Genomic DNA, 14,051 nt, shown 5'->3' with positions numbered 1-14,051 from the left:
TTAGTTCACTACAAGGATTACCAACTTAAAATAGGTAAATTTAGCAAACTTTTAAAGAACATGATTAGGAAAACGTGGTGCCGTTGCAGACACTACTACATTTTCTCGACATTCTAGCAAGCAGTATATTTGACAGGATCGAATGGACCAACACAGGCTAGCAGAACGTCCATCGGGTAATTACCCAGAATTAATAATTCGCCAGAAAATTGAATTGTGTGGAAGTAGACCTAAACACAATCATGCTCAATATCAAAACATTTAGCTCCTATGTCACTATGACTATGTGGCGGACAGACTCGACTAATGCTCCTGATCAAGAAAATATACACTTTACATGGTAAAACTGTCCCAACTACGAGTAACAGGCATGAGCACCGCCCTTGATACCATGATATACTTTTTCCCAGCTAAGATTAAGATACTCTGCAGGTGCTACGGTTTTATCTCAATATATTAGTTGTGGCTTGTAACTGCTGGGTGTTAGCTTAACCATGGTGTGGTCGAGGAATGATGTGACAAAGCGATTCGGCTGCAAGTGGGGCGCACTTAGCACCAACAACCTCCGCAGCAACTTCCAAATGGTCCGCAGCAAGGTCCACAGGGTCCACAGGGTCCACAGCAGGGTCCACACGGACCGCAACATGGTCCACAAGGTCGACAGCAGGGTCCACAGGGGGAGCAGCAATAGCCGCAGGGTCCGCAGCACGATCCACAAGGTCCACAGCACATGATTAATTCGAGTAGTCTAGAATTAAGAAATAAAGAGGTATACTATTTTTAAGCTTACAGTAAACTTCTTACCAACGATTTTTAGTAGCCAAAAACACCTATTTGGGACAAAACAACAAATTTTGATGCGAGCAGGACGACGGTCGAGATGAGAATAATATATTTCCGGAACTTACATGGTTAGGTGAGTCTGACAGGTCAAAGAAAGATTTCCATAGCCTCCTTTCTATTCGAATTATATTATGTACAATGGGTCAGATTGTTGAAATAACTGTGACCCACTGTGGATTCGGGAGGTCAAAAATATAAATAAAATTACGTGTTAGACAAATGTCCGTTTGCAGACATATACTAATATTATAACTGTTTCTTGTCTGAGGTTCATAGTAACCGTTTTTATAGCCGTTAATAATAACTATAACTATAACTATATATATAACTATATAGATAACTCGGCTTGTAGGCGTTAGAGTGGCGGGACAACATTTTTTTTAGTTTAACGATGGAAATTAAAAAGCCAATAATACAAATGAAAAATTTCACCACATTTTCAATACTGCGGGTGTGGATATTTATTAGACCAATACAAATCTGGAAAAATAGAGTGGGCGTGGGTCGACATGAGTCAACAAACTTGCGTAGCGTCTATGTCTCTGGAATCTGCATACTTAATCTCAACTATAAGCAAAACTATAAAAACTATAAAGTTGATATTGGGCATGCATATTCCAGATATATAAACGTAGGCAAGTGTGTTAAATATTGTTGCCACGTCCACTTCAACGCCCACAAAACGCCAAAAACTGTCGACCTCACTTTTGAAAAAATGCTTAATTTGTTTCATTTTTTTATTTTTGTACTCATTTTCTACTGAAATTCGAGAAAATTATAAAATTTCTCGTCCACTAGTTGAGTAAAAGGTATCTGATAGTCGGGTAACTCCACTATAGTATTCTTTGTTATTATTTTGTTTGCCATTTTATCTATGAATATGCAAAGAAAATTGTAAAATTTTTCGTTTACTCTCATTAGCTGAATAATGGGTATCTGATAATCGAGGAATATAGCGTTTTATCTTGGTAATATGAGCTACAACCGACCAATCCTGCATAATTTAAAACACAAAAAACTATTTTTAAATGCACTTATTTTATTGTATTGGCCAACACGCGTTCAGTCCTAAGTTACACTTTGTGGTTTACAAGGCGCTATTCAGCACCCGCAATATGGCCTACAGGGCCCGCAGCAAGGTCCACAGGGGCCGCATGGTCCACAACCCCCGCAGCAAGGACCGCAAGGACCGCAAGGACCGCAAGGCCCACAACAAGGTCCACAAGGAGCACAGCAGGAACCGCAAGGACCACAGGGTCCACAAGGTCCGCAAGGACCGCCGCAAGGGCTACAGGGTCCGCAGAATCCAAGGGGTCCGCAACACATGATGGTTCCGTAATGTTCTAAGAAGAGTCTTGTGAAAATATCGATGTTTGGGTTCTAACGAGAAACTTACTTTGAACCGAACAAAGAAATAACCTAGGACGACCAAAAAATTTTGATGATTACAGGTCGAGAATAAAAACAAGAGTGATGAAAACTTGACTCACATGTTGGTATATGAATTTGACAACTGCCGAAAATATCCGCAGCTAACTAGATTAGGGGTTTTGGTTTCTAGAGGTTGAGGTTTCTAGAAAAATTGGAAATTGTGTTGGATCATATTAGCCTTGAAATTCGCATGACTGCTGTCAAATGAAGCTGCGACTGATGTGGCTCACTTTCGTCAGTTCTCCGTTCCATCTTCAATAGTAAGCACCTAAATTTCCGGTGGTTTTTAGGTTCCTTTCGATTCCGGTTGTGAAAGATCTCTTAAAAAACAAAATCATGTACATGTATGTCAACCCGAATTACGTTTTGGTTGGGGTATGTATATATCGGTCTCGTAAGCCCGGGACTTCTTTTAATATCTTTTTCTAGGGCCCCTGCTGTGGTCCCTGCGGCGGATGCGGTCCTTGTGGTGGATGCGGCCCCTGTTGTGGTGGGTGTGGCCCCTGCTGTGGTCCTTGCGGAGGATGTGGACCTTGCTGCGGCGGCACCAGCAGTTTTTGCGGTTGCGGTCCTTGCTGCTAAGTCAGTTGACCCGGAAGCCTGTCGGAATACTTAAGGCTGCTATGTAAATCTGGAAAAATAAACTGTGTGGGAGACGACAAATCACTTATTTCTTTTACATCTGAAATTATCATTCTCGAGGTTTATGAAATGTCGATCAGGATGGTTATGTTTGGTATATTATTTTTAGAAGATGCAGTTCCTTTGAGCGAAAGAAGACAATTTTAGCAACTGTTCCTCATTGATCAAAAAATATTGTTTTCTCACACCTAGCCAAATAAAATGTTTGCTGAAAACCTTCAAAAACTACTTAGGTAAATCGGTTAACTTCAACGCTTTTCATAAACACTACTATCACTATTGCTTAAAAATGGAAACGTTAAATATTTGATTACATCGTTGTTGGCAACTAAAGAAAGGGAGTTATTGGAAAAAATCAACTTCACTCCTCCATAAATTGTTATTGGCTGAGGCGGTATTGGCAAAAGACCCAGATTGTTGTAGCTTATGTTTAATTCCAAGTCATCAAATATATAGAGACATTGGCATTGAAAAGTTAAACATTTACTCTGTAACCTAAAATGAATTATTTTATACTAAATTCACAAAGATTAGCTTAATCTCAAATGCAGTTTCCCTTCAAAAATAAAAACATAAATCCCAAGGTGCTAATTTTCAGCTGCTTTACTTACATTGATAATAGTTTCATATGTTATATCTTTTATACATTCGGTTATTTCATTGAGGTAAACGTTTCCTTAAATAATTATTTTAATAAATCTAGGTTCATTTTAATTGTCAATTAAAGAATTTAGTTGCCTGGAAGCGTGTTAATGTCTTTACACCAAGTTGTCGAAGATACTCCGCTACACGAATTTTGTAACTTGTATCAGACACAATTAATTCATTCAAATGTAAACGTGTTTCTTTGCTGATCGGCCTAAGATGGAATTTTCCATTAAACCTCTATCAATTCATTGGTGACAATAAAATCACGGTCTTCTCCATTTTATGTCTTTGCCATGACTGTATTATTGCAGATGCCATCATAAAATGTTTCACAATAGTCGTATGGAATTGTTTGGAAAAGCTTTATTTGCTTTGATTCACATATACAAATATTTAGATTTATTAAAATTAAATTAAATAATTTGTTGTATGCTTTCATTTGGCGAACGATGCGAACGCAAAGGAATTCGGATTTACCTAATACATATAGTAAACTTGCAATAAAGTTTATTTATTGCAATAAAGTGAAATTATTATGGGTCGCATTATAGGAAAATCGCATTATTATTATTATTCCTTTTGGAAAAGTGAACGAAATTACCAGCTATTATGTAAGTCTTTTAATGTAACAAGCGAAATAATACTATAAAATCTAAAATATTTTAAAAGTATGTATTTCATAAATATTAACATGCACTTATACCCTTTTATTTTTTCGAAATTAAACCATTATTTATAGCCTGGAATCGAATACGTTTACAGCTTTTCAACTTTCACGAACAAATAAAATGTGTTGAGATCATTTTGTAATTTTTTGCAGGTACTGCAATTTAAATAATGCATCAAATGAATTAAATTGTCCGTCAAATGAAGACTAAAGCATTTTCCGGAGTCTTTCAGTGGTGGATGTGAAGGCATTGGAGGTAAATGGAGAAATTTCTTTAGAATCTGCAATAAAAATCGAGTCATGTTAACAAAGGAGTGAAATGAAGCGCAGTCAAAAAGCCAACCAACTAAGATGGCGACCGATTGTAAGCTTCTTGTGACAAAAAGTGAATTAAATCCGATAGGGCAATAGTTCAAAGAAATATGTTCGTTGAAAATTGAACTGTTAACTCTCCAGTCAACCAATGTATATATACATACGGAAGTCTTGTGTGTGTCATTGATATCGTTCGATCTGACAATATAGGAAACAATCAGGCACACATAATGGCAATAAAAGCGGTAATGATGTGGCACGCGGACGAGAAAATGTAGCGGGTATTAGTGCTGAAATAAGCTGATACTTGTTGTTTAACAAGTTTTTTTAGCATTAATTCTTTCAATTAAAAAAAAAATCCTTAGTTTTACAAAAAGCGGTTCAACATTCCCTACATCTTGTATTTCTAGTTCCCATCTGGCTTTAGTCCCGACCACTTGCCACGAATATTAGAAACACACCGCATTAAATCCGGCAGCTTAATTTTCACCTGCAAGGATGTGACTTGAGCACAAATCACGTTGCAAAGAGAAGAGGTTTTGTGGGCCTGGGGTGGAAATTCAGGGGTCTAAATAAATCATAATGGAGGTATGTCATCTAATTAAATATATCCGTGTGTAAGTCTGTAGTTTAATTTCAGGAAATGTGGAAAACTAAATACGAAACATGGCATACCATGCGGTTGCCAACAGTGGCTGCTAAAAGTATTTATTGATGTTAATCCTAAATGAAGTACAAACTCAACGTTTCAAATGAGCGTGGGTCGTCAAGGAAACCTTTTTTAAAGCAGAATGTAGTCGTATCTACCAGGAGCACTGTGTACACCAACAAGTAAGCACAAACGGCAGACGTGCTCCGTTAGGGGTGAATACACACAGAGACTCGGCTTCCGGCAGAATATTTCAGTTGAAAATTTTTAATGAGCTCGAAATTGTCGCAGTAGATTTTGCACACACCATGAAAAATCTGAGAAAAAATAAAATCTGAGAAAGGAAAATAACTTACAATCAAATAAGTGGGATGAGGTATTTGAACCCGTCACTCCCTATATGACGACACATTATGAACAATGGCTCTTAGCCTTTCTAACGAATTACATAAAAAGATCCGAATTGCAGTAATAAATTTTTCATTTTATGCTACCATCGACGATGGGTTAATGCCATAAAATCGCTATACGGATAAGTAACATTAACAGAATACGTTATATACATGGCTAAGAGCCTAGTTTATAAAAAAATTGAACTCAGAGGGAGCAGGGATTAAGTCATGGTAAAAACAAAACCAAAACTAGCCTGCAGTCTGCCTGAATGTAGGCATTTTGGTTAAAATTTCCTTTCACAGATTTCCTTTCAACTTCTGCTTGAAGTTGATAACGGCAAACGATAAGATGCGATCAACCTTGCTTAGAACCAATCGTATGTTTTCTTTGGTTGACTAAGCAGGAATGAGAAAATTGTCAATAGGGAACTTGTTTTAATAAACAGCCTTTAAGAATTGAGAATTAGGACAGTGTTCTTCGGTGTGACATTTGTACATATAGCTCAGACTCTAAGAAAGCCCACACGTAATAGGATGGCTATAACGAACACTTTCCGTTTCCTATTTCCTACGCTTGAAGAACGACCAATCAGACCCTTCCTGCACAACGCAAAGTGGATCGCTTTCGACCAAGAATCAAGCTCAACCAACCGTTAGATAATTAAAAAAGAAACGGAAATTAATTTGTCAAAACAACTTAGCTGGTATGGCCTGGCCGAGAAAATTGCTAATTAAAATTATTGACAGATTCAAAGCGAAACGAAGGGAAAATGAAAATGTGTTCCGACACTGAGATGGCTGTGAATGAGTCCTCTTTAAGTCCCGCTCTGCGTTTAAAAGCAGTTGCAATGTGCCTACAATATATACCATATGTGCCTCCAACTCTGTTGGGCCACACGTTGCGTATACGCAACGTATGCGGGAATGAAAATTTTTAAAAACTGCCCGCTATGCGGCTCACTCCTCTCAGCAGTATTCGTGTTATCCTAGCTCCCATCGGCTGTAGGAGTTTTGGATCTATGACAGCAATTGCACTGTCCAAACTGAAAACTCGACTCAAAGGCCCCGTCGCCGAGCGTGCGAGTGTTATTTCGCTGAGCTAAAATCCACAATGGCTCGGTTATGAGCTGAGTTTCCTGTGCCCTTGGCTGCTTCATCAACATGCAATTGGATTTTCCCCTTTCTATATTCCGATTCCTGCAATATCGCGTTGTTTCGCCGCTTTGATGCCGCGCATTGTTTCAATGAGCCCGCGGGCAAGGGACGGCTATCTATTGTCAACGCTGCGTATGCGGTATGCGGTATGCGTTTTTACTCAGCGACACCCCATTGATTTTTTCAAACTTTCTTTTGTGTTGGGCCAGTTTAATTGACTGTAGGAAATCGAATGGGTTTTTACTAATGCAAAATTTAAAAGTCAATTATGCAACGCAAGGGGTGGTAAAGTAATATTTATTTTGGGCAGTGCCAAGATTTTCAGACTATCCCTGTACATTAGAGCGCGTGTGAAGTATTGTTTTTATATCTTATATAATCTGGCCGTATCCAGCAGTACGTTCGTACACCTCGGAAACTAAAGAAGCTTAACAGCTTTTCAGGGATTCAATCGACATGGCATACAAATTTAGAAATTTCTGCCCCGCCCTTTTCCTCGCTGAGCAACGGGTATCAGATAGTCGAGAAGAGCAAATATAGCGCTAACTTTTGTTTTTATAGTTTCTTGGGTCGGCAGTAGTTATATAGTACTTCTATAGTTATAGTTTACTTCTACCCGTCGCCAGCGAATTGAGTCGAAGAAAAATATTTCATATTAAATTAAAAATCTGTGTGCTCATATTTAGCACAGCGAATATTTATGTATCTAATCCTAAATAGTTATATTTAGTATTATTGGGGTAAGTTTGACTGTACATTTGGACGGTTTTTCTGCCAACACTGGGCTGGTGGAACTACATCATTTGCCAATTACGCACTCTGCCCTGCTTCTTTCAGAATCAATAGAGTCGGTAGGAAAAAAGTGCAAAAAATGGCAGCTCGACGTCAGCTTAACACCTTGAGGTTAAACCCAAAAGTACAAAACCATCAGAGGCAGCAGGAAAAACGCATGGCAACATGTGCAATTTAACCTTAGACACGCACACCGGACGGATGGCTTTGAACAAAAGATACAAAAGGGATCGGGAACGAGAATGGGAATGGGACTGGGAATGGGACTGGGAATAAAGGGCCGATTCAGGTGGGGAAACAAAAACCGGTTGGGCCAAAGGTAAGCAAGGAAAGAATGAAACAATTTAGCCAGCACTTAACCGTTTAAACCCCAACTGAACCGAGTGCACACGTTTGACCCAGGAGCGACACAACGAGGACATGTGGGAATTGCACACGGCTGCAGCTCAAGATTCCATTGGGGGTGTTGTAAGAACAAACAGAAAACGAGAACAGGAACAGGAACAGGAACAGTTGCGAAGCCCCCCGAAAAAAATTAAAACCACGCAGGACTTAAATTTATAACCAGCGATGCTGTGGCAGAAAAAGGCGTTAAGAGGAATTCGGTTTTCGGGGGCGGCAGGACCAACGTGGCATTGTGGGCGTGTCCAACAAGCACGAAAATGAAAGCCGCAGTGAAATGCATTTTGGAAGTTGCCTTGACGGCAGACGAAAAAAAACTAGAAATGAAGCGCACTCATTAAAGGAATCTAAATAATAAATCCCGTTTAAATCTGCCAACGACGTTAATTCTACATTACCTGTTTAATAAATCATAAAGTTATGGTTTTTTTGTTATCCTATGGTTTTTTAATATGTATATGTGATATAATATACAGCAAATACCAAACATATTAAATTTAAGATCATATATACTGAAGGTACCGCCGTTATATTTCTTTCTGTGTGCTGCGGGAAAAAAGTTTGCCTGGTTTTGTGTGATGGCGACGATTTGAAGCCGTGACCCCGCGCAGTATGCAATGCAATTTTTTGTTACGGGTTTGAGCTCCTTCGTCCTTCGTCCTTGCATTCGTCCAACCCTCCGCTGTGCCGGTTTGATATACAAACTGTAAAATGGCAGTTCACCTTAACTGGAAACTCAACTGAACTAAACTCAAACCAGCTGAACTGTTTTTGCCGCTTTCGACGACAACATCACATACAAAAACTTGTCACATGTGCAACGCAACATATCCGCTCCGCCCGCCCGCACTTTCGCCCCACATCCTCAGTGTCCCTCTTTTTGTATGCTTTTAGTCGAATTTCAAATGTTGCTTATTCTGCTGGACATCTAAAGTTGGACGTGCAGGCATGCAATCCCCTCCCCATTTTCCCTTCGGAAAAGTAACTTAAAAGGGCAACTGCTGCTTCTGCCCGACTATTATTAAACTGATAAATTTGCAAGTTCCGCATGTGTCGTATCAGTGGTATTCAACACCCCTACGGAATAGAGTGCCACCAGCTTACATCGCGGATCTTACCCGTAAAGCATCATCTGCTCACGTTAAGTATACGCAGCAGTTACCGCACTCGGTTATTACATACGAGTATTGCGAAGCCGCGGATATATCCACTTATCCATTGCCTTAGGCAACTATTTTTTACTCTATCCCAAAAATCACTAGGCGTAATAAAAAACTATAGTTTAATATTTACTTACATTGTAATGTCCGGTACTGAAAATGTTCGTCTAGAAAGCTTTAACACATGCTCTATTAATCAATATCTGATAATTAAATAAATAAGTAAGATTCTGTTGTTCCATATTTTCTTAAAAGGAGACTACTTAATAAGCGCAGTGGGCTTAGAAAGTTGCACTTTCGTGCTATCGACACAAACATATTATTTTTAGTTTTTTTGTACTTTTTTTTTTTGAGTTAAGCTAACAAAATGCACGTGATTTGCTTATTTAAGGACCTCCAACTGAAGCGAGCGTGAGAAAAGGGAGGAGAGAAAGGGGAAGGACACACAGGTGTGTGACAACCCGATTTGTTTCGCTGGTTAGTGAGCTTTTGTTCTGCAGATTACATAACTCGCTGGGATTTTATGGCAGCTGTTGAAAATTATAGCTCTGGCATGTCGGAATATTGAAGCGTACGAGGTGAATTTTCATTGCATTAATTTACGCAGAGATTTAATACTGGTAAAAACGAAGTTTGAATATTATCGAGAGCGTTTTGAATAGTTCGAATAGTTCATTCCGTAATACGTCTATATATGTAATTGACTATTTCTTGATGCCATCTTAACCCAAGTTCCAGGCTCACCCTTCCTAAATTAAAGTCAAGCGCATGGGCATTAATAACTAAGCGACCTATAAAAATACTTGGTCTTAGTTCAAAAAGTGTACGCAACAGCGATTCAATAAATATCGCATTGCCACCAAAACGATTTGAAGCGTAGTTATCCATTCGAGAGCGAGAAGGATTCGCAATCGACGCAAGCTCAATTCCTTGACAACTGTCAGTTGAGCCAAAACTAAAAGCCAGATAAAATTACTGAGCCCCGGTCCAAGTACAAAGTACGAACTACAAATGCGAAACTGCAAACTAGAATTCGATATCAAAAGCTTTAATTTCCCCATCCACATCCGACTAGCATGGCCTGTTGGCTACTTATTGGCACAGAGAAATTCTTAACTCTACGACATTGCCCGAACTGTTTTTGCCAGTTGTTGTGGCATGTTTCATGTTGGTCAAAACGAACGAGGCCAATAGACAGCCAGACAGGGACAACAATGTCTGTGGACCATTCGCAACTCACAGCCACCTCCACACTGATGGGAGTTTACGTGTTAGCCGGGGTTTTTGTGCGCTGGCTGGTTTTCCTTATCGGAAACAAGCTTATTCCGTTCAATGAACTGAAAAATATTGTTTACCTCTGTATTTCCGGCAAGTTGCTCAAATTGCGTATGCGATTTGGACCTTTTCTTCAATCGCCCCTCGCTGCTGCACTTTGATTTATTTTCCTCGCAAGACTATAATTGTCATTAAAGAAAACACATAGTTGCCGTGCAGACTGGAAAAATCCATTGATGTGCAGACTGGTAAACTAGGATCTAGATATTCGCAATCTGCGGGATACATTTTCGAAGTATTTAATGCGGCAGGGGACCGATTCTGCAAGTCTTAAGTCCTTGGACACTCTAACATTTGTATGCCATTTGGCGCGGACACGGAAAGGGTTAAACCGAAACTAGGAAAAAGTTTGTCCCCTTTTAAACAGGACATTTGACATATTTCAGCAAAAAAGTTCTGCTGCCGCCGCATTTTCAACCCTTGTCAATTAGGCTGACGCGGCGTATGCGTAATGCGTGTGTGCTTGTCTCTTTGTGCCTTGGTCACTGCAATATACGGAAAAAATTGGGACCGAAGCAAAAAGTTTGGCGTTTCAGCTTAAACTTTGCTCCGCAAACGAAAAATGCGTGTTGCGGAAGTCCTTTGTCAAAATCTGAGACAATTTGCCAAATGCACGAGTCCCCAAAACAATATATCTGCATGCCTAATGGAATTTAAGGTAAATTAAGGTTGAGTAATAAAAAGGAAGTGGTTACCTTTGTTTTCCGGTTTTATTAAAAAGTTTTTTGTAACATACTCTAATTAAACGGGGAATAATCATTTTAATTAGTCTCTTGATAACCCATTGACTTCGAAAAGCGTTACTCATGTGCTTAGACCAAAAATATCACCCAACTGAAGGCAATCTGAATGGAAATCTTTATCGAAATGAACATTTTTTGTATATTGTTAACGTATGTGGCATGAGTAAAGGCAATCAACACTTGTCATGAAATGGCACCATTTCCGCAACCTAAGTACCCTGTGTGTTCATACACATTTCGGGCGCTTTGTTTTTGCTGAACAGCTTTATCTGAAACGATAATTTTATTGGACATTAAAAACATTTACGTGCCACGACATCAACGCCAGTCACATGATATTAAAAAGCCATGCCAAGAAATATGACATAAGGCATAAAACCAAGGCATGAAACGGACTACAAATTCTGGGGTGCGTGTGTCAGTAATGACGGAAAAAGAAAGGTGGCGAGAAAAAGTTGGTCAACGTGGGACAAGTATCGCATATCAGGCCCATCCTTCATAAGCTTCCCAAGGATACTCGCCCCTTAACTTTGCTTTGTGCCAAACATGACGTAAAACGTAGATGATATAAAAAGCTATAATGTTCTGCTACTTCCACGATAAACAATAACAAGTATTTCTGTCTAAGCACAGACAGCGTCGAAAGAAGGCTAAGTAATAACTCAGCCAAGGGCGTGCCTCATGCAAGGACCCCTGGCAGGACATATAAGGACTTCTTGACTCGGCCAATTGCTGCACGGGGCTCTAAGGATGCGAAAGCCGATGTTGGCAGGCTACGTGACATTGTGTCGAGTTCTCCTCTGAAAAGACAGGGGCTGACCGGCCAGCTTGCCAGGCTTTTACTACAAACTAAGGAACGATCAATTTGTATTTATATGCGAAAGAATACTTACCTAAAAAAGGTGATAAGTAAGTCCGTTAAAGTAGGGTTAATAAATATAATCCCGCATCACTGAATTCGCTACGATTATTGTGCTTGCTATTGAAGTTTAGTATTGGCCAATCTTATTATAATAATTAATGCGGATTTAATTTAATGCCATAGAGGATAGTATGTTGCTATATGCTACGTTTCAAAATGTTCAAGCACGATGTGGTCGAGTGCAAATTGTAATAAAACCTAACGATTATTGGTTTTCGTAACGATATTTTTATTGCTGTTAATTTTTCCCCAATGCCACCATTTGTTTATGGTCTATTCGTATTCTTATTCACTCGATGAAGAATTTGAATATTTGTGGCAACCCCTTTTTTTCAACAAGTGGAGTTTCCATACAAAGGCGCCTTGGCATTGTGGAAAAAGTTTGAGAGTGGCAAGTCATCCGTGACTAGATGCAGACGGCACGTAACGAAACAAAATAAAGTATACGCACTGTGGCCTGGGACAGCAATGAAAAATATGATGAAGATAATAATGATGATGATGTTGGGAATGGGATTGGGAATGGTGACGACAGTCGATGGCTGCTCAGGCGTGCAATTTATTTCAGTTGGGCAAACAACCGAAAGAGCAAAAACTGTCAATAGAATTTCATACATACATACATATGCGAATCCAGGCGAATTGCTTTGATAAATTTTTAAGTTTGGGGAAATATAAATATATAAACCAATTAAAGACAACTTCGGCGACATTCAAAAATGAAATTCCATTTTTATATTAATTTCACACGAGGATTCCGGTCAGTTTATTGGCTTTATATAGCCATTATCGCCATTGCCATATTTTGCAGAAAAAAACACAGAGATACAGTTGGAGATGATGTTGCATGGTAATGGAAATGAACAAACAGATTTATGTTGCTGCCATGTGTTTGGCTGGCTGCGGTTGTTTATTTATGCGATAGTCGCGGCATTATTGAAATATAATAGATTCCTGCCGCAGGTGCGACAATGGGCCTCTCACTATTGTTTATCCCCCCGCCGACCGCACTTACAAGTTGTTGGGCCCACAAAACAGGCGTCCAATAACTTAACACGCCCATTCCCACCGCAAAACACCGCATCTGCCGAGGGGCATCCACATCCACACCAAGGGACAGTTCCGTTCCGATCCGGCATCATTTCGCCTGTGTGGTTATTGACAAATGTATTTCCAATTGGTTGCCAGTGCCCTTTCTGTCTGATCCACCTGATACGCAGCCCTTATTAGAACCTTATTTCATGCGATTCTGTCCAGTGTTTTATTGGGCCGCAATAATATCCGCTCGGCTTTTGGCCTTTTTTCGCATTTCGGGCGAACTCAAACACTTCATTGAGCTCGGGCGACATGTGCGTATTGTTTAGCCCACATTTTACTTTGTAGGTGCACATAAATGTGTAATGCAGCCGGTACAAATGGTACAAATTCAGGTAGTGGCTTGTTCAGCTTGAGATTTTTCGATTTCAATGACAGTATATTCCGAAAACTTTGCAATGTCAGAGCGAAATTGCTTTTATTCCATTTGTCGCTAACAAGTTTGTTCAATTTTTGATTTCGCCGGCAATAAAAACAATCAAATATTCACAATAAATGCTGAGTTATAGTTCCAAAGTTTAATATATCAAATGCTGGGCTTCGCGCGGAGCATGCAAATCTCCGTGCAATAGCGGCTGCCAACGGCGCGTATACGTAACGAACATGTTTGTATGGACGGCAAGCTACGAGAGCTAGTTACGGAATTGAACTCTTTTATTTTCCACATTTTTATTGCACATGTTTTGTCTCCCTTTGTTTGCTCGCCGTGTGTCCTATTGGCGCTGAAAAAATTGCAAAAATAAAACCAGTCCCAATATTGAAAGCAGCGCGATGAGAGGCAAATAGAAAAATGTGCCGCAGCTAAAATGCAAATAAAATTGTATTAAATTTTAATGAAATGTGTGAGGATTTATTTACCT

At 39.5% G+C, this 14,051-nt stretch overlaps 2 protein-coding genes across 2 annotated transcripts; one reads left to right on the top strand and one right to left on the bottom strand.

Moving 5' to 3' along the window:
- Positions 1 to 436: 436 nt before the first annotated feature.
- LOC26526544 lies at positions 437 to 2,526 on the bottom strand. The gene is made up of 3 exons (XM_026976113.1): positions 2,505 to 2,526; positions 809 to 903; positions 437 to 748 (listed from the first exon to the last, which is right to left on the bottom strand). Exons 1-3 carry the CDS (start codon positions 2,524 to 2,526, stop codon positions 449 to 451), a joined length of 417 nt encoding a protein of 138 aa, XP_026831914.1. The 3' UTR covers positions 437 to 448.
- LOC6553290 (male-specific sperm protein Mst84Da) lies at positions 2,493 to 2,940 on the top strand. Its single transcript, XM_001979147.3, has 2 exons — positions 2,493 to 2,649; positions 2,704 to 2,940. The coding sequence occupies exons 1-2, from the start codon at positions 2,611 to 2,613 to the stop codon at positions 2,854 to 2,856; spliced, it is 192 nt and encodes a 63-aa protein (XP_001979183.1). The 5' UTR covers positions 2,493 to 2,610; the 3' UTR covers positions 2,857 to 2,940.
- Positions 2,941 to 14,051: the final 11,111 nt, after the last annotated feature.

Source organism: Drosophila erecta, unplaced genomic scaffold (assembly GCF_003286155.1).
Source record: "Drosophila erecta strain 14021-0224.00,06,07 unplaced genomic scaffold, DereRS2 tig00000000-arrow-pilon, whole genome shotgun sequence".
In the NCBI taxonomy this organism is placed as follows: domain Eukaryota; kingdom Metazoa; phylum Arthropoda; class Insecta; order Diptera; family Drosophilidae; genus Drosophila; species Drosophila erecta.
The sequence above is the reverse complement of the archived record's forward strand: the minus strand, read 5'-3'. Positions and strand labels throughout refer to the sequence as shown.